The 20,929-nt window shown below is 38.7% G+C and overlaps 1 protein-coding gene across 2 annotated transcripts in view; it reads left to right on the top strand.

The window, feature by feature from the left end:
* The window catches only part of fgd (faciogenital dysplasia), a 216,925-nt gene that overhangs the window by 166,467 nt on the left and 29,529 nt on the right, over positions 1-20,929 (top strand). For both annotated transcript variants that reach the window (XM_060835574.1, XM_060835575.1), the window contains exons 7-10: positions 9,812-9,968; positions 12,388-12,526; positions 13,933-13,991; positions 19,096-19,242. In XM_060835574.1, coding sequence (XP_060691557.1) covers positions 9,812-9,968; positions 12,388-12,526; positions 13,933-13,991; positions 19,096-19,242 — 502 coding nt within the window. The remainder of the gene's footprint in view (positions 1-9,811; positions 9,969-12,387; positions 12,527-13,932; positions 13,992-19,095; positions 19,243-20,929) is intronic.

Genomic DNA, 20,929 nt, shown 5'->3' with positions numbered 1-20,929 from the left:
CTTAGGATGCGTGGATTGGAAAAATAGGCTTCAAGGGAATAACACAAATGATATGTGGAGATTGTTCAAGGAACAGCTATTGGGTGTCCTTGATAAGTATGTACCAGTTAGGCAGGGAGTAAAGGGTCTTGTGAGGGAGCCGTGGTTTAATAAGGAATTGGAATCCCTTGTGAAAGGGAAGAGAGCGGCCTATGTAAAGATGAGGCGTGAAGGTTCAGTTGGGGTGATTGAGAGTTATAAGGTAGCCAGGAAGGATCTAAAGAGAGAGCTAAGAGCAGCAAGAAGGGGACATGAAAAGTCCTTAGTTGGTAGGATTAGGGAAAACCCAAAGACTTTCTATAGGTATGTCAGGAATAAAAGGATGACTAGGGTAGGTATCGGTCCAGTCAAGGATAGTAGTGGGAAGGAGGAGATTGGAGAGACACTAAATCAATACTTTTCATCAGTATTCACTCAGGAACAGGACACTGTTGCTGATGTGAATATTGAGTCACTAGTGATTAGAATGGATGGCCTTGAGGTATGTAGGGAAGAGGTCTGGGGAATACTGGAAAGGATGAAAATAGATAAGTCCCCTGGGCCTGATGGCATTTATCCTAGGATCCTCTGGGAAGCTAGGGAGGGGATAGCGGAGCCATTGGCCTTGATTTTTATGTCGTCGTTGTCTACGGGAATAGTGCCAGAAGACTGGAGGATAGCGAATGTGGTCCCCTTGTTCAAGAAGGGGAGTAGGGATAACCCTAGTAACTATAGGCCAGTGAGTCTCACTTCTGTTGTGGGCAAAGTCTTAGAGAGAATTGTAAGGGATAGGATTTATGAACATCTGGATCGGAATAATGTGATCAAGGATAGTCAGCATAGTTTTGTGAAGGGCAGGTCGTGCCTCACAAACCTTATTGAGTTCTTTGAGAAGGTGACCAAGGAAGTGGACGAGGGTAAAGCAGTAGATGTGGTGTATATGGATTTTAGTAAGGCATTCGATAAGGTACCCCATGGCAGGCTATTGCAAAAACTACGGAGGTATGGCATTGAGGGTGCATTAGAGGTTTGGATTAGGAATTGGCTGGCTGGAAGGAAACAGAGGGTAGTAGTTGATGGTATAGGTTCATCTTGGCATGCAGTTACTTGCGGTGTTCCATAAGGATCTGTTTTGGGACCATTGCTGTTTATCATTTTTATAAATGACCTGGAAGAGGGGCTTGAAGGCTGGGTGAGCAAGTTTGCGGATGACACGAAAGTCGGTGGAGTTGTGGACAGCGAAGAAGGATGTGGCAGGTTACAGCGGGATATAGATAAGTTGCAGAGCTGGGCAGAAAGGTGGCAAATGGAGTTCAATGTAGCTAAGTGTGAAGTCATTCACTTTGGTAGGAGTAACAAGAAGATGGATTACTGGGCTAATGGTAGACTACTTGGTAGCGTGGATGAGCAGAGGGATCTTGGTGTCCATGTACACAGATCTCTGAAAGCTGCCACCCAGGTAAATAGTGCTGTGAAGAAGGCATATGGTGTACTGGGCTTTATTGGTAGAGGAATTGCGTTCCGGAGTCCTGAGGTCATGTTGCAGTTGTATAAGACTCTGGTGCGGCCTCATCTGGAGTATTGTGTGCAGTTTTGGTCGCCATACTATAGGAAGGATGTGGAGGCATTGGAACGAGTGCAGAGGAGGTTTACCAGGATGTTGCCTGGCATGGTAGGAAGATCGTATGAGGAAAGGCTGAGGCACTTGGGGCTTTTCTCATTGGAGAAAAGAGGGTTTAGTGGAGATTTGATAGAGGTGTACAAGATGATTAGGGGTTTAGATAGGGTTGACAGTGAGAACCTTTTTCCGCTAATGGAGTCAGCTGTTACTAGGGGACACAGCTTTAAATTAAGGGGTGGTAGGTATAGGACAGATGCTAGGGGTAGATTTTTTACTCAGCGGGTTGAGAGTTCATGGAATGCCCTGCCAGTAGCAGTGGTGGACTCTCCCTCTTTATGGTCATTTAAGCGGGCATTGGATAAGCATATGGAGGTTATTGGGCTAGTGTAGGTTAGGTAGCTTCGGTCGGCGCAACATCGAGAGCCGAAGGGCCTGTACTGCGCTGTATTTTTCTATGTTCTATGTTTGCATTTTGGAAGACAGTTCCTTTTAATCCTAACTGATGTAACATCCACATCCAAGTGCAGGCAATCAGGCCACAATGCACATGTGCACAGACAATCCCTTGGTATCTGTTCTGCAGCTGCGCTTCTTTCCTTTAGAGAGTTACGTGGTGCTACCCAATTCTCTAGAATCCCTCTTTTGTCATTGAACATACAGAATCATGTTATTTGGCTAAACACTGTAGATTTGTTGTCTTTCGCCGTGAGTCAGCTTTCTTCTCTCAAAATTTAAATGAAAAGCCACCAGTCTTCAATTAAAATGTAGCTCCACCCTCCATAATAACCTCCGGGTTTTCTTCAGAAAATCTCTCATCTGGGTCAAAATTTCATGCATTATTTACTAGCACATACAGGTAATACAAAATCAATTGAAAATAAACAACTTTTAATTCTACAAATTTTACCAAAATTCTACAATTAATTTTTATTGTAACCCACAATAAAGACATTTGCAGCAAATTGCATACTTTGATTTTTTTAAATGTACAAATTTCTTTCCAAGCACATTGACAGTGTAAAGTAATATTCTGTATTGTACATTTCAAAATCAAATCTTACATGTATTTGTCTCATACATATTTCAACCATCTGGATATAAAAATAAATAGAGAAATTTTTAAACTCGATTTTAGCTTGTTATATGGCTATGTGCAATCAAAGTTTTTGTTATTTCTCATGCATAAGAAATGGGCTTCACTGGCTGTACCAGCATTTATTGCCCATCCAACATTGTCTTTGAGAAGGTGGTTCTGGCCTCCTTGAACTACTGCAATCCATTGAGTGTTAGGACATTGGAATTCTATTCAGCAATGACTTCCAAGATTTTGCCCCATGGCACTGAATGAATTTCCAAGTCAGGATGGGTGGATGTAGTGCAAATCAAATGGGCTGCTTTTTCTTGGATGGTGTAAAACCTCTTGAATGTTGTTGAAGTTGCATTCATCCAAGCATGTGGGGAGTATTCCATCATACTCCTGACTTATGTCTTGTCGATGGTGGACAGGCTTTGGGGAGTCAACAGGGGAATTATTTGCAGCAGGAATCCAAGTCTCTGACCTGCCTTTGTAGTCCCAGTGTGTGTATGGTTAGTAAAGCTCAGTTTCTGGTCAATAGTAACTGAGAGATATTGATATTCAGAGTTTCAGCAATGGAAATATCATTGAATGTCGAGGGGTGATGGTTAGACTCTCCCTTTCTGAAGATGATCATTGCTTGACACTTGTCTAGTGTGATTGTTATTTGCCTCTTGTTAGCCCAATCTTGGATGTTGCTGCCCTTAGACATTGACCACTTCTGTATCCAATAAGTCACAGTTGATACTATACAATGTGAAATTGTCAGTGAGCATCCCCACTATTGCCCTTATGAAGGAGGCAAGGTCATTGATGAAGTAGCTGAAGATGGATGCGTCTCAGACACTACCCTGAAGAATTCCTTCAGATTTGCTGACCTCCAACAACCATAATCACCTTCGTTGTTTGAGATATGACTCTAACCAACAGAGTTTTCTCTTGATTGCCAATGATTCCAGTTTTGCTTGTGCCTTCTGATATCACATTCAGTTAATTGCAGCCTTTGTCAAGGGCTGTCACTCTCATGACACCTCTGGAATTTGGCTCTTTTGTTCATGTTTGAACCAAGGCTGTAATGGCATCAGGATCTGAGTGGCCCTGACAGAACCCAAACTGGGAGTTAGTGAGTATGTGCTGCTGATAGCATTGTTGATGGTTGGCAGTGTGATGGGGTGGTAGTTGGCTGGGTTGGATTTGTCATGCTTTTTGTGAACGGGATATACCTGGGCAATTTTCCATATTGTCAGGTAGACACCAGTGCTGTAGCTAGTACACTTTTGCTATTGGTACTGGAACTAGTCATCTGTAATATTACTGGAGTGTTGTCAGGGTCCATAATTTTTTGCAGTATTAAGTTATCTTCTGCCAATTCTGATATCATGTAGATTGATTGATTGTTGTCACGTGCACCAAGTGTTTTGTGTGCTATACAGGCAGCTTATACCATACAAAGTGCAGCAGGGTAGCAGAACAGAGTGCAGAATACAAATGTCACAACTGCAGAGAAAGTGGAACGAATTGACTTAAGACTGGATTCTGTGATTTTGGGGATCTCCAGAGGAGACCAAGTGGATCATGCACTCAGCACTTCTGGCTAAAGCAGTTGATAATGCTTCAGCCTTATCTGTTGGCTAAGAAAGCAATTGCTTATTGAATGTCATAGCTGAAAATGTGTTGCTGGTTAAAGCACAGCAGGTCAGGCAGCATCCAAGGAACAGGAAATTCGACGTTTCGGGCCAAAGCCCTTCATCAGAGCCCTTCATCTCCTGTCTTAGCTGTTGTCCTGATACCTGCAACTCCCAATCCATGATGCCCATCCCACAATACCTCACCTGAAGCCAGTATCTCATAGTGGTCCTCAGCCTTTGTGGGTACATTACCAGCAACAGCCATCACTCCTGATGAAGGGCTCTGGCCCGAAACGTCGAATTTCCTGTTCCTTGGATGCTGCCTGACCTGCTGTGCTTTAACCAGCAACACATTTTCAGCTCTGATCTCCAGCATCTGCAGACTTCACTTTTTATACTATTGAATGTCATAGCCACATATCAATATTAACAACAGGGAAATAAGTTATTTGGGGATCAAGCAGTATTTGTGGTTCAACAGTAAATACCCAGCAGTTATTAAAAGATACAAATTGAAATTTGTTCTGCAGGGCCAAGTCAGAAATACAATAAAAAGGGCAGTTCTTAAGGTAGTAACCTTTGCAGTGTTTAGCAGTGTTTAATATTTGATAGGTTATTTTATGGTTCCAAAATCCTTTTAATTGTTTTTGTACATTTCTAATATTTGAAGTGTGTTCAGTGTTGGAGTTGACATTATATTTCACCTAGTACATGTGCCCATTGGTTAATTGGTGGCTATCATAAAATCTTAGAAAACTCCAGCAAAGGAGAGAATAATTGGTTCAGTGTGACTGTACTAACTCTTTGAATTGTACAAGTTAGTCCCATACCCCATCATTTTTCTCCTAACCCTGCAGATTTGTCATCTTCAGATAAGAGCTTTTGCTTTCTGAATTTCCAATGGCATCTGTTTCTACCATGAATTCATGTCACATATTCTAAAGATTTTTTTTTAAATTCTGATTTTCCTGCTAGTCCTCTTCTCAGTTATTTACAATTGAGATCTGGTTGCTGCACAATGACATAGGAAATAGTCAATCTTTTCTTACTGTATCAAAACCCCTATCATTTGAATGCCTCTGTTAGTTCATTGTAACATCCTCAAGCTGTAAGGAGTACAAGCCCCCATCATCACTCCTAAGCCAGGGTGTTGTGTTTTTGAGCAGCACACCAAGATTGAACATATAGTTCAAGCTAACATCTTGTGTTCTAATACAGGAGAAAGTGGGGACTGCAGATGCTGGAGATCAGAGCTGAAAATGTGTTGCTGGAAAAGCGCAGCAGGTCAGGCAGCATCCGAGGAACAGGAGATTCGATGTTTCGGGCATAAGCCCGAAATCCATTCCTGAAGAAGGGCTTATGCCGGAAACGTCAAATCTCCTGTTCCTTGGATGCTTGCCTGACTTGCTGCGCTTTTCCAGCAACACATTTTCAGCTGTGTTCTAATACATACTGTTTTGTCCTCCTTAAGATAATACAACAATCAAGATGGTGTTCATGCAGGGTCTTGTTCAAAACCCATTGCACTGTTTCAAAGAAAATGGCTCCAATGTCTTAACCAATATTTTTTCCTTTTGTGATTTCATTAAAAGAAATGAATGAATTGCTCATTACTGGCTGAGGATGGTTGCTGCTTTTATTATGCACTTATGATTGAAAGTATTTGAGTAATATGGAAAATGGAGCAGCTTTTCTACTGTAAGGTGCAATGCACTCTTCTGGATAAATTGCTATGGAAAAATGTTTCTTAAACTATCTGAATTTGACTGTAATGAAGCCAGTTCATGTTAGCTGATGCCTATCTCATAGATTCTTGTGCTTTGTAAATGCTGCACAAGTTTGTGATTTGAGGCCTTGCTGATTGTGTGACATTTTCAGTACATGTGCCAAAAACAGGAATGCAGTGATTACTTTGGTATTGAAAATTCAAGTTAAATGAGGAATAGCATGTTTTTCTTTCATGCTAAGTGGTTAGGGCTGATGAGCCTGAAAGTCTGAAGGTTTCACAGCCCGCACATTCATTGTTTTTGAAGGCAGATATGTCAACATTGGCACCAGGGTTATTTGAACAGTGTAGAAGAAGTATATACATTATTATATAACTCGTTGTAGGAACTGATGATTTAATGCACAAGTTACAAAGGTTTTATCATTTGTTTTAACAGTGGACAACCCAAAGTAAACATAGCTTTTCAACACTGATTTTTGTTGAAATTTTATTAAATTAAGCATTCTATCAACAATAATTGTAGACCTTTTAGTGCAGTCACTTTCGGGGCTGTTTGAGTGGTATTTTATGCAGAGTACAATGTTAAACAGCTTTTTACAAGGAGCAATATTTTAACACTCTGCAGCAGATGTACAGTCTCCTTGGCTCAGAATACGTAGATAATTTATTGTAATTCCATTTCATCAACAGCCACTTGTTTCTTCTTGAATGTACCGCATGATTTTAGTTAGGTTTTATTCTTCTCTGGAGCTCAATAGAATAATGGCTCAGATCTTCCAGTCAGCGTCATGGTGGATCAGCCTGCTGCAGACTGCCATATGAACTGCTTACTTCACATTTTGCTTAAGAAGCAAAGCAGCCTGTTACTGCACGCCCAGGAACCCGAATTCTGTTGATCCAAGGGTTCTGCCAGAGTGTCATAAGATGCACCAGACCACCTCAGCAGAAATCCTCAAGAAGTCAGGTGTAAAACCAATAGCCTGTCATGAGGGATATTCCAATGGGAAATCACCTACCCTAAAACCACTGCCACCAACTCCACTGAGGCAGAAAAACAGTGGGGATGGTTGGGGAGGGGGCGGGCAGAAGTTACCAGCTTAGTCTCTCACAGACATAATGCTGTGCAATAGCTGTTTCTCCCAGGATGCAAGCAATAGTGCCCATGAGTCCAGTCTTCCATTCAGGAAGTAGTCATGACCATGGATGAAACAAGATGTAATCATCTGAAAGCTGACCAAGTAGTAGATAGAAGTTGATGGGGCCAATTCAGAGGCAGGGTTCCAGCTGCATCAGCAGTAGAAATATAGGAGCAAGATTAAGCCATTGGCTATTCATGCTCTTGAGGAGAAAGTGAGGTCTGCAGATGCTGGAGTATCAGAGCTGAAAATGTATTGCTGGAAAAGCGCAGCAGATCAGGCAGCATCCAAGGAACAGGAAATTTGACGTTTCGGGCATAAGCCCTTCATCATTCCTGAAACGTCGAATTTCCTGTTCCTTGGATGCTGCCTGACCTGCTGCTCTTTTCCAGCAACACATTTTCAGCTATTCATGCTCTTGAGTCCATTGTGCTGTTCAATTCGAGCATGGCTCCTAATCCTGTTCGTCCTCTTGATCTCATAAACCTTTTAGATTTTTGTGAGGTAAGGATACTTTATCAGCTGTGAAATGTTCAATTGGCATTGTTTGGATATCTTTTGGGGAGAAAGTTCTTCAGACTTCCACAAGCATCTGTGCTTAAAAGGTACTTCCTGACATCTTCCTAAATGGTCTGGCTTTAATTTTAGGGTTGTGCCTTCATACACTGGACTCACTAGTAATAGAAATAGAGTTTTTCCATCAACCTAATCAAAATGTCAAATTATCCAATATGATCCCAGCTGATATAAATACAAGACAAGTGAAATCCCAAAGTAAAATCACTAGCACTAGATAAAAGCAAATTACTGCGGATGCTGGGATCTGAAACCAAAAGAGAAAATGCTGGAAAATCTCAGCAGGTCTGGCAGCATCTGTAAGGAGAGAAAAGAGCTGACGTTTCGAGTCTAACTGACCCTCTGTCAAAGCTGGACCTGCTGAGATTTTCCAGCATTTTCTCTTTTGGTCACTAGCTCTAGAGATAGACTGAAATTTTTTTCTAGTTTAATCGTGGAGTTCAGTTACCAACACATTCACAAGAATCTACCAGTGCACTTTTAGTACCAAAATTAGTACGCATATGAAACAAGTACCACATTACACTATACGAAGCAGATTCAAATGCGCACTGTTATTTTCATCCCATGTGTGGAAACAGTGTGGTTGGATAAAGAATGATGAAAAAGTTAAAGCAGAATGAGAGTGGAATGCTAATACCAAAAAGATGTAACTCTCAAAAAAAAAATCCAGGTTTGGAAAAAGCATTCTTCATTAAGTATAACAATACAATTAAAGCTGACCCAAGCAGAGTATTAACAAAGCACATTTTATGTAAAAGACTGAAAGCTTTACAAACAAAATGGATGTTGACAACTTACTCTTAAACCACAAAAAACAGCCATTGCTAATTTGCAACACAATGTCATCTACTAACATTCAATAAGTTAGACATTGTGTGATTATTTTCAGGAGGCTACAAATATACATGAAAAAGCATTGAGTTATTGGACCAACTTCCCAGTCTTGTAGAAAAAGCACAGTCCTCAAGAATGAGGCAACTGTCTCTGAAAACTATTTATAAAATAGTTCCATTGTATTTGATTATAAACATTTCAACAAGAAAAAACAAGTTTTAGGATTTTGCAATTCTCATTTTTGCTTTGTTTTGGAATTGATACTTAGTGGTGCTCACACATTAAAAATTCATTATCTCACAACACATGATCGGTAATAATACAAACACACGTACATGCCAGTTGACCCACCATTGTCTTGGATAATGTTTATGTGCACTCAGAGATGTCCACATAATTGGGGAACACTGTTCTCTGATCCAAACACCATTGGTCAAATGTGAATGATCTTTCATTTCAACATGTTGTACTCCTTGTGCCACAGTAAAAAGTGAGGTCTGCAGATGCTGGAGAAGGGCTCTGATCCTGATGAAGGGCTTTGGCCCGAAACGTCGAATTTCCTGTTCCTTGGATGCTGCCTAACCTGCTGTGCTTTAACCAGCAACACATTTTCAGCTCCTTGTGCCACAGTTTGCTCATTCAATCCATCCAGTGAAGAAACAATTATATTGGTAGGAATTTAACTGCAGTGCATCTAGTGGGGCAGGGACAGGAGCTAATTGCCAAAGCAAACGGATTATTGCACTGTTAGCAAATTTAGTGAAGGCGAGAAGACCAGTCCTGACCAAGATGGAGTGAGTGCCCTAGATGGTTTAAATACTGGCTCACTGGATTTGTGTAGTGAAAGAATAAGCAGTTATATAGATAATTCAAAAATGGAGAAAAATAATTGCAAAACTGCTATGGATTCCTAACCGGAAGTGAGGGTTGAACTGTTCTGAATAGCATTGCAGTCGAAAAGTAACTGTATTGCCTTGTGTTCGAGTTATACTGGTGCATTTTCTTAATGTGTCCATTTTTAGGAAATGTCTAAACAAACACTTAGTCAAAATTTGACAACTAAAATTATAAAAGTGTAACAGAACACAAAGACACAGTTTGGTTTGTTTTGAAGTCTGCAAAGGTGTTAAGTTGACTTGAGAATGCAACCAACTTAAACGGCAGTAATTTTGGCTATTCTGTTCATTGCAGGGACAAAAATCCTCGAATAGGTGATATTCTTCAAAAACTAGCTCCTTTCCTAAAGATGTATGGCGAGTATGTAAAGAATTTTGACCGAGCAATGGACCTGGTGAACTCCTGGACACAGCGATCATCCCAATTTAAGTCCATCATTCAGGACATTCAAGTGAGTACCCTAATTACATAAGACTATACCTATTTGCTTCTATAATTAGTTATGGCATTTTGAGCGCAGAATGATCACGATCTACAAAGCAATATGTTCTCAATTTTTCAACCCTATTTACATAGCATGTAATGTTTTGAACCTGTTCAATATGTGGTTGAGCCTGATACCCCTCTCAATTATCATTTCACGTCAATTGAGATTAAATGCATGCAGTATAGATCCAAAATGAAATAGCGTGTTACAGATGGAGCTTAATTATTCCATAAAGTTAGATTTTTATGGATTAAATAGATTGTTTTGTACTTAGTTTTCTTGGCATGATTCCATTGCAAATTTAATGGCAATTGAAAGCCTTTATAATTATAAAATGGTTATATACCTGCTCAAGGGAAATGTAATTGTTTTTGTTTATAGACTGTGCTATTCACAAACTAATAATTTTGTAATTGTACATTGTTGATCTTCAATGGAAATGAGTACTAACATAGGATATACGCGCAATTCTCACGGCAACAGGGACTCAGGTTCAATTTCAGACATTGGCAACTGTCTGTGTGGAATTTGCACTTTCTACCCATACCTGCATGGATTTCTTCCAGGTACTCCGGCTTCCCCTCTCAGTCCAAAGATGAGCAGGCTAGGTGTATTAGTCATGTGAAATGCAGGGTTGCAGGGATGGGGAACAAGTGAATCTGGGTGAGATGCTCTTCACAGGGTCGATGTGGACTTGATGGACTGAATGCCCTGCTGCCACGCTATGGGAATTCTATGATAGTGATGCTAACAATGATAGACTTCAAGTACCGCAGTGGAATGTTTGCTACAATGCAATTCTGCATCAAGTTCTGAAGTTGAATTTTCACTCAAACATTTCATCCCTTGATAAGTGCTACTGGCTGAATTGAGTTCATAATTATTTTAGTGCTGATTAAGGTCCTCTAGAGGAATGGCTATGAAGTGAGGTACCACTTGTGGCACAGTGGTAGTGTTCCTATCCCTTGACCAAGCGATGCATGTTCAAGTCCCACTTGCTCTAAAGGTGTGTAATAACATCTCTGAACAGGTTGATTAGAAAAATAGCTGTAGTTCTTGGGCATGAGAAACAATTGTTAAGAACATAGGGTGAGTTACCAAGATGTTGCAAAGGATATAAATACAATGCCCTTACTTTAAGAAATATCAGGCGATGATCATCCCTGACAAAACAAAAACTAAAATATTATAAGAGAAAATTTTGTAGTTGGGAAATCAATTTTGAAAATACAAGCAATATGGATTAACAATTAAAAATGGTCAGGAGATATATTCTTGAAATAATGAGCAGGTTGGACTGGTTTATTGGACCAGGTCAGACTCCCTCAGAACCTTTTCAAGAAGGTAGCTGAGACCCCAACTGTACTAATTGTTTTAAGCAGATGTAAGCTGGTTAACTCACTCCATTTTAAACAAAACTGAGTTTATTTACAGACTACTGAATGAAACATGAACAAAAGAGAACAGAATATGGAATAACTTAACCTATCTGAAAACCCAACAGACTCTATCACAACTTAACGAGGCTGTTCAAATTTCCTTCAACATCCTCATAAACACATGTCTTGGCAAAAAAGGCAAATTCAAACCCAGGGTCTTACAAGAGAGGTGTCAGTGAGAGAATCCGCATAGAACCTCTGCGCTGCAGTAGCTGTTTCTCTAGGTCCCCAGCTAAAATTAAACTAAAATAGAAAAATCCCTGAAGTGGGAGAACTGGTCACTCACCTTTCATTTTACAAGTGTTTATTTAAAAGTGCTGAAAGCCTTTTCCCAGATTATTGCCTTAGGCATTATCTGTTAGCTTTAATCAAAGTTACCCATTCCCATACAAATCGGAACGTCTGCCTTTTACAACCCCTCTTGGAAAAAAATAATGTAACCTTGTTAAAGGAGCAGCATACTGGGTCTAGCCCGAACGTTTAATAAACTAAATATCATAGCTTAATAGAGAATCATATTTGTTACTAAACGATGGAATGTGGCATATTGAAGACCACATGGAACGTTAATATTCTCTACTGATACTAATAAATTACTAATTGAATAACCGATTGGCTAAACCAGCATGTTTTGTGAAATGGCTGGTGACAGATTCTCAAGATTCCAATTCTCACTCTTTTAGAGAAGCAGAGTGAAATAGTTACCTTTTTAGTTCCCAGGAGGAAGGAAGATTTATGAACATGTGAACATAAAGCTGCTTTTGGCTATCTAGTCACTGAACCAGAGGCTCAGAAATGAACAGCAATATTTATCCTCAGCCACTGACTGGTTAAAATGCTCGATATGTCCTCACTTGTCTTACTGGTCACTGCTTTTAATTTATTTGAGATGGATTATTTGATTGCTTTATTTGATCTATTAATATGTTTCATGAATTTAACAGAAGCAAGACGTTTGTGGTAATCTGACATTACAACATCACATGTTGGAACCAGTACAACGCATTCCACGTTATGAGATGCTTTTAAAGGATTATTTAAAGAAATTGCCTGAGGATTCTGAGGATAGGAACGATGCGAAGAGTAAGAAACAAGCCTCTTTCAAATAGAAATGGTTGACTATTCAACAGATATCAATGGCACATTATTTAGATCTGAAGCTTTTTTCCATAACCATGCAGCAAATATAAAGAGCATTCCTGTCATAATAACCATGACTTCGTACTGGGCAGCACATGTTCTTTAGTACTTGTGACACAAAGTAGAAAATGAACAGATTTAAAGAAATGACCACTAGTATAAGTTTAGTTGGGTATCTGTGCTTAGCATGTACACAGGATTGACTTTGGAATACTTGCTGACAATGTTCCTTTTCATTAAGGGAGTGGTGTGATAGTGGTAATTTCATTGAACGAGCAAACCAGAAGGCCAGGGCTAATGCTCTGGGGACAGGGATTCAAATTCCACAGCAACAGCTAGAATTTAAAATCGATTAATACATCTCCTGTAATGGGGAAGCCATTTTAAAAAAAACACGTGGTTCACTGATATCTTTTCGGGAACAAAATCTATCACCCTCACCTACATGTGACCTCCTGATCCACAACAATGTGGTTGAATTTTAACTGGTCTCTGAAATGTCACTCAGTTCAAGACCAATTAGGGATGGGCCACAAATCCTAGTACTTGAAGGATAAGGAATAAAGAGGAAAAAAACGTAAATCTCTTTTGTATTTTTTTGAGCTGTCTTCTTAGATTCAATTGTCCTGATACGATCTGCATTTTTTTTGCACTGAGCCTCCAAATGCATGTTGTATGCTGATCATTTTTAATATTTATCCAGAAATAATGAGGACAAAGATTGAAAATGAGCAATTGAGAAAATAATCAATATACTTAAAATGGAAGCAAATATTTTCCTAAATCTCAGAAAATATGTATAAACCTGATTAATAGGATGCATTTGTAAAATTGTCAATGTAATCCCTGAAATATGAATTAAAAGATGCAATGAGCCGGATGACTTAATTTTTAATTGCAGCTTTCCTTGCTTTGTGTGTCATCCTTCAATTTTTATCTTTGTTAGTGGCTCAGATATGAGACTTTCAAAGTGAATTAGTCTTTGACTGTTCAGCACTGAGGCTCATGTTTAAAGTGGCAAGTTAGATGATTTATCCAAGAGTGGCTAAAGTCCATTAAATGAGTGAATGCCTTAAGGAAGATGAATTGGATGAGAAGGAGAAAGGGAAATAAATTTGTTAGTTTTCAGAATACATGAAGTCAGAGCAGAAACAAGCCATGTGCCCCGAGAACTCCTTAATTCAATACAATCGCTGCTCATCTTCCACATTATTTTCACTTAACCAATCCCTATATTTTTTTAAAATAAATGCCTAAGTAATTTTGTTTTTAAAAATGTAGCTGTTTATAGTTGTAAATATTTATAAATTGTGTATTTTATAGACTGAATATCAATTTTTACATTTCAGAGTCATTGGAGCTTATTTCAACAGCGGCCAACCATTCCAATGTGGCAATTCGAAAAATGGTGAGAAAATTGCTGTGCTGCGTTTTACCCCTGCGTTTTATTGCATTTTGTACTTTGTATTGACAACCAAATGTTCTGCTCCCAATTAGAAATTAATCCTGTGCAAATAAAATAACCTATTTTATATGTCCATATTTGATTTGTTATTGAAAATATTTTGCATTTTACCTTGGTCTTTTTAATATAAAGAACAAAATCCGTTTAAGGCAATTTTCATAATCGCTGCTTTCAGTTCTCCTCATTCTTTAAATGGAGTATTTTCTGAGTTTGTAGGTTTCTCTGTGTTCTTTTGCAGAAATGTATTAATCGTTGTAATCAATGTGGACACTCAAATTCAGCAGCAAAGAAGCTATGACATCACGTTTCCTGCGCACATCTACAAACATTTCATGTTTTTGTACTGTGCAATTGAACTATGTGACTGGGACTGTTAGTCTGATAATGTGTAAAATCGGGACCTTTGATTGTAGTTCACATTTCACTGCCACTAGCTGAAACTGCAGATACAATTATCTGGAGCTCCAGCTCTTTGGTAGTGGAAAAAGCAATTAGCTGCAAAATTCACAGGCTCAACTGTCTAGCAGACAACATTTTAATTGTCTCTTTACAGTTGTTAGAGACTTACTTCCTTCCCTTTCTCAGATTAATGACTCACTGTAGTCAGATATAAGACCAGGAAATGATTGCTATTTCCTGTTGATTGTGGGACATATACTTGGCACACCCTCTATTTTCCTTTAACACTGCAGCACAGTTGCTGTTATTCTTACCAATTTGAGGGCTAGTAGATAAAGATTCGTGTAGTATTCATTTTATGGAAGGTTAACAAGCACTAATCTTTTCAGGTACTTTGCCATAATATTATAGGTTATTTTGATGAGACAAAGATTATTTTTTGATTAACCTGAAATATGAAAGTAATTGTTTCACACTTTCAATTTCTGGATTCTGTGCAAGAAAATAAGAAGAATTATTTTTTCTTATAAGCTAAAATTATATTTTTTTGTGTGCATATGTTGTGATGGGGGTTTATTAGCTTTAAAATATGCTTTGTGTTCTTCTAAAACAACACCTACTGGTGATGTTCTCTCTAAGTTGTCAGGCCGTGCAGACATGCAGCAACTACTCACTTTCCATTCACACATTGGTCCCTTCATGTTATCACAGGTGCACAAAAACCATTAAAGGGCCTGTGTATTGAAGCAAATTACCTACACACTTCAAAAAGAAATTGGAGGGTACATTGTCTACAACCACAAAAATAAAATAGAGATTTCTTATACCAAGTTAGCTAATGTCTCATAAACCAGATCTTTATATTCACATCTTCGTTTAACTTTTAAAAAATATTTAGGAGACTAATTATATGTGTATATTGCCCTCTGCAGGTGTCCTGAAGTAGTGTTTAACCAATTTCCTATTTTTCATTTCCTCTCCTGTCTCTGTCACATATAAACCAGAGCATCGGCCAGAATCAAAAGTACGAAATAGCACACTACTCAAGTTGCATCATTTAAAGTGTGTGAAAAAAGCTAATGTTTGAGGTTGTAGTGTATTTGTTGGGGACAGTCAGGAATGTGGTCTACACATACAATGTGACTTCAGAATGAGCTAAGCAATGGACTATGATCAGGATGGGAGAGGAAAAGTATGAAAACACCGAAAGGACTGTGCATGCTGTAACTCGGAAACAAAAACAAATTCCTAGAGAAGCTTAGCAGATCTAGCAACATCTGTGGAGAGAAATCAGAGTTAACATTTTGGTCAAGTGACCCTTCCTCAGTTCTGCTCGATGCTGTCAGACCTACTGAGCTTTTTCATCAATTTCTGTTTTTGTGAAGAAAAGCTTGTGGTAATGGAAGGGAAGGCAAAGGAGTAGGGCAGAGTGGAGGGGTGGCAAATGGTCCATGGCAAAGGAAGTAGAACATGAAATGCAGCAAAGCATGATATGACTTTCAAGCACAAGAACGTCTGTCATGACTAACAATACCACTGACCATGCATAAGCATTGCCACAACTTCCTGTTCATTCTCATAGAAAAACATGCTACAGTGTGTGCTGGAAATGTGAAATTTTAAAAAAACTCAATTCAAAAGGCAGCATCTGTGGAGAAAGAAGCAGGGTTACTATTTCAGGTTGATGGCCTGGTAGAAGGTCCTGGACCTGAAACCTATTCATTTTCTCTCCACAGAAGCTGCTTGATCTGAATATTTCCAGCACTTTTCTCTTCTCTTTTCTTGTCTTATTCCCATTATTTTTCTCAGTCTTATACAACATTGCACTCAATGAAAGATGGAGATCATAAGCTGCTCTCTATCCCATTGCTAGGCATGATGGTATTGTTATAGTTCAGGAATTTCGGTGCACTGATTTGAAGTGCAGTAGTAATTTGAACTGCTTTCAACAATAAGTGCCTGTAGGACTTACCAACATTCTGCACAGGAACAATTATGAACTGGTTTGTCACTCTCACAGTCTGGGAGGTGTTAATTAGCTGAGCATCCTCATTTTATCATAACTCAAAGGAACAAAAGATGAACTGGGAAATGCAGCAAAATTCAAGCAACCAAGTTTTTCTGGAACAAGAATTACTTTGGCAATTTTTAAATATAAGATTACGTGCTTATTTGCAAGTTTAGTTTTCAGACTTGCACTTTTCACATTATAGATGTTGTTCAAATGTCTGTATATTTGAATCAGTTGGAAATTCATATGGCATCTGATGCCAATTTAAGAAAGCTAAGCAGGTCTAGCTCAGAATGGTCACCGGATCCAAAACATTAACTCTGATTTCTCTTCAGAGATGCTGCCAGACCAGCTGAGCTTTTCCAGCAGTTTCTGTTTTTGTTTCTGATTTACAGCATCCGCAATTCTTTTGGTTTTTACTGATTTCAGAGAGTCATTTCAATAATGAGTTTTGGCAGCAGTAGTTATTATTTTAATTAGAGAGATAAATTGAGTTATTAGTTCTGTTCTTGGTGAATAACTTTCATATATTATTTGTGAAGCATATTAAACAATTAATTGTTAGTGCAGCCAAGTATAGCTTGACAAAGACATGAATACATCAGAAGCTTTTATTCATTTAGCATATACTGTGGAGATGTGCCACCAGACATTGAGTAATATATTAGACTAACCTTAAATTCACTATGTTGATACCAAATTATCTATCTTGCTTGTTAACTGCTGACTGTTTAAAATGAATATTTTAAAACCAGGAAAGACGTTTGAAAGTTGAGAGTTAACCCAGGTTGAATGAGATATCCAAGAAGCAAAACAAAACAACTTCCTGAGCCTTGAAAGGAGAAGAGGTTAGAATGTATCCAGATTATAACTACAGATTGGTTGTACAATACATGTGCATCAGATTCTGGCGGGATCATAATTATCAATCGCCACTGATTCATCGCATCATAGAATCCCTACAGTGCAGAAACAGGCCCTTCGGCACAAGGCTACACCAACCCTCTGAACAGTAACCCACCTAGACCCATTCCCCCTACCCTATATTTACCCCTGACTAATACACCTAACCTATGCAGCCCTGAACACTATATGGGCAATTTAGCACAGCCAATTCACCTAACCTGCACATCTTTGGACTGTGGGAGGAAATTGGAACACCCAGAGGAACCCACGCAGATACTGGGAGAACTTGCAAGCTCCACATAGACAGTTACCTGAGGCTGGAATCGAACCTGGGTCTCTGACATTGTGAAGCAGCAATGCTGACCGTTGTTGAAAGGCAGTTCAGAGTACTGCTATCATTCTTGTTTTGGTCTTTGGAACAGACCCACAAGCTGTTTATGCTAAATCCATATGTAGGATGTTGAACAATATTTAGCCCAAGACTAATTTAAATGTGAGATATGTTGATGTTACTTGGAAAATTAGAGATAGATTAAACAAAAAGTTGCTTGGAAGCAACTCTGCTGTTGAAACTATTTATTAAAAATCCATGTGGCACAAGTTTTCTGACATATATTTATAATTTTGTGTGATATTCAGCAAAAATCTTTTTGCATATAAATTTAGGAATTGTGATGCTTTTCAGAAATGTTAGTCTTAAGAATTTCTTAAACTTTTATTTTACATTCTACTGAATTGGACGTCAGAAAAACCACCAGGTCATATGGGGTGGTGTAAGCTGATGATGGAGCATCTACCTGAAGATTACCTCACAAATATGGTGCACCACAAAACAGAACAGTTTAATAGGCCCTTTTTAAATTATATTGACACTGACTTGTCGGCAGTATTCATCAGGACTGTGGTATAGCCATGGGAATCTTTATGGGTGTCCATGGGGCACCGGGAGGAGGAGACTGGAAGGAAAAGAATATGGGTACTGTAGGTGGTGCTCCCAGGGATGGGAGCCTCCGTAGAGGTGTGATGAATGAGATAGAATAAAGTAGTGAGATATTATTTATTTGAATGTAGCTTAAGCTAATATTTATTTAATATGTTTGTAGTTTAGTTTTAGTTAAGCAGATATGTTTGTTTTGGTAGAATAGTGGGTTGTTTATTAACAATGGTACTCTGCTCTAGCCTTGTTCTTTGTACTACTTTTTTTCTTGTTTTAGTAGTGTTATATCTTTTCCTTATATATAAATGTGTGGTAGAAGATTTTAAAAAACTTTTCAATAAACGTATTTATATTAAAAAAACCTTTTATTTTAATTTACAGGTTGTTCTGCTATAACACGTGTTTTGTGAACACAAATTTGCTACAATGTGATTAGTGAATTAGGGATACTTTCTATCGTGTGTATTGGTTATAATGTGACTCCAGCCCATTGGTTTAAATGGTGCTGCTATTACTTGATTTTCCTACAACATAAGATTGCATGAGAATGGAACTACCACATTATAGCAACATTGACTGTACAATAAATGAAAAAAATATTTTCATAACATTCCATGGCATGAGAACAAAAATTCAACATCTCAAACTCTATTTACTTGCTAGAACTTATGTAAAGATTAGGCATGTCACATGATTGTTTTCTTAAGCAGGATAGAAAATGACATGAGTTAGTTTACCGAACTGTTTGATACATTGACTATCAAGGTATTGAGTACAATATTTTGTACCTATAGGAAAAAATGCACAAACTGTTGGAGGTATATGAAAGGCTTGGAGGTGAAGCAGACATTGTCAATCCTGCCAATGAACTTATAAAAGAAGGCCACATCCAAAAGCTGTCAGCTAAGAATGGGTCAGCTCAAGATCGGTACCTGTTTCTGGTAAGCCAACTAAACCATTCATTTTTATATTTCAACAACCAGTGTCCCTTCACTCGGTATCGAGTTCATTAATGAATTTCTTAACAGCAAATATACTAATCATTCCTTTGGCAGACCAAGAGAAGCTGGGATATAATTAGACTCTTAGCAGTTTGGTGTTTGTTGCAAGCATTGACTTTCCCACCATTGTAAGGTCAGAAATTGGATGTTCGTTGATGGTGACACAATATTGTGCACTATTTGGGCTCTTCAGATACTCAAACAGCGAGTGCCATATGAAGCAAGAATATTTCTGTTTAGGCTGATGACGGGCAAGTAACATTTGCACCATGCAACAGACAAGCAATTCCCATTGTTAGAGCCTTTTTTTTTCACCAACTTTGGTTTGGAGCTGAGAGCTGAAGATGACTTTTGGGTTGGTGGTAACCACTAATGTTAAAATAAACAGATCAAACAACCTTTTGTTTATTCATGTAAGTTGATAGCAGGCTGGTTCCTTGTCAGATGCTTCATCACTGAAGAAGAGCACTTGGTTTAAAAAGATTGTAGAAGTTGGCTATTAACAAGGTCAGTACCTGGAAATTGGTTTCAGCAAGCCTGGAAAGGACTATATGCATGAGCAGATGGCAGATATTGAATGGTAACTGGAACCTTGTGGAGGAGAAGATCAGTCTGCCAGGGTGTGGTTACAGTTTGAATTATGTTTTTGGACTGTTTTCTGAGTGAAGGAATCTGGCTTTTGATGCTGCAGCATGTAGATTTGAAAGCATCTTATCTAACGTCCCATGTGCCACTCTTGGAAGTGTAGAGAATAGAAAAATCAGCCAAAAAGCCATCATTTATGCCTGCCAAAGCATTGTGAAAATTGCTTCAGTAATCTGGCCTATTTTATATTTTCTTTGTTTGTTTTTCTGTCTTTTGTGTGAATGGGCCTGAAACAAAGTTTTTAGGTTTAAAATATAGACAAATTAGATGACTAATTTAAACCACTTTGTGATTTAATTTTGCATATCAAAGTTTTTGAATGATTAGTAAATTGCTGGTCTTTTATTTAAGCTACAAACCACTGTCAAGAATTGATTAGTTGCAAAGTCTGGGATTGGTTATTCAAAACGTTTGGTTAGAAACCACTGAGAATTCCTGATGAAGGGCTTTTGTCTGAAACGTCGAATTTCCTGTTCCTTGGATGCTGCCTGACCTGCTGTACTTTAACCAACAACACATTTTCAGCTAGAAACCACTGCAGTCAATTTTAAAGGTCTTTGAAGGTTTTAATTTTACTGTGTTATGAATATAGAGGTGGAAAAGACTGATTTGATTCAATTGTCTGAATCCCCCGCTGAAAACTCTATCCACTATTCTGAGAGGTACAAGTCAGTAATGTAATGTGAGGTGATGGAATACTCCTTGACTGATGCAGCTCCAACAACACTCCAAGTGGGTGGCATGGTAGCACAGTGGTTAGCACTGCTGCCTCATAGCGCCAGAGACCCGGGTTCAATTCCCGCCTCAGGCGACTAACTGTGTGGAGTTTGCACATTCTCCCCGTGTCTGCGTGGGTTTCCTCCCACTGTCCAAAGATGTGTAGGTCAGGTGAATTGGCCATGATAAATTGCCCGTAGTGTTAGGTGAAGGGTAAGTGTAGGGGCATGGGTGGGTTGTGCTTCGGCGGGTTGGTGTGGACTTG

The sequence above is a fragment of the Hemiscyllium ocellatum genome, chromosome 14, assembly GCF_020745735.1.
Source record: "Hemiscyllium ocellatum isolate sHemOce1 chromosome 14, sHemOce1.pat.X.cur, whole genome shotgun sequence".
Lineage (NCBI taxonomy): Eukaryota > Metazoa > Chordata > Chondrichthyes > Orectolobiformes > Hemiscylliidae > Hemiscyllium > Hemiscyllium ocellatum.
The sequence above is the reverse complement of the archived record's forward strand: the minus strand, read 5'-3'. Positions and strand labels throughout refer to the sequence as shown.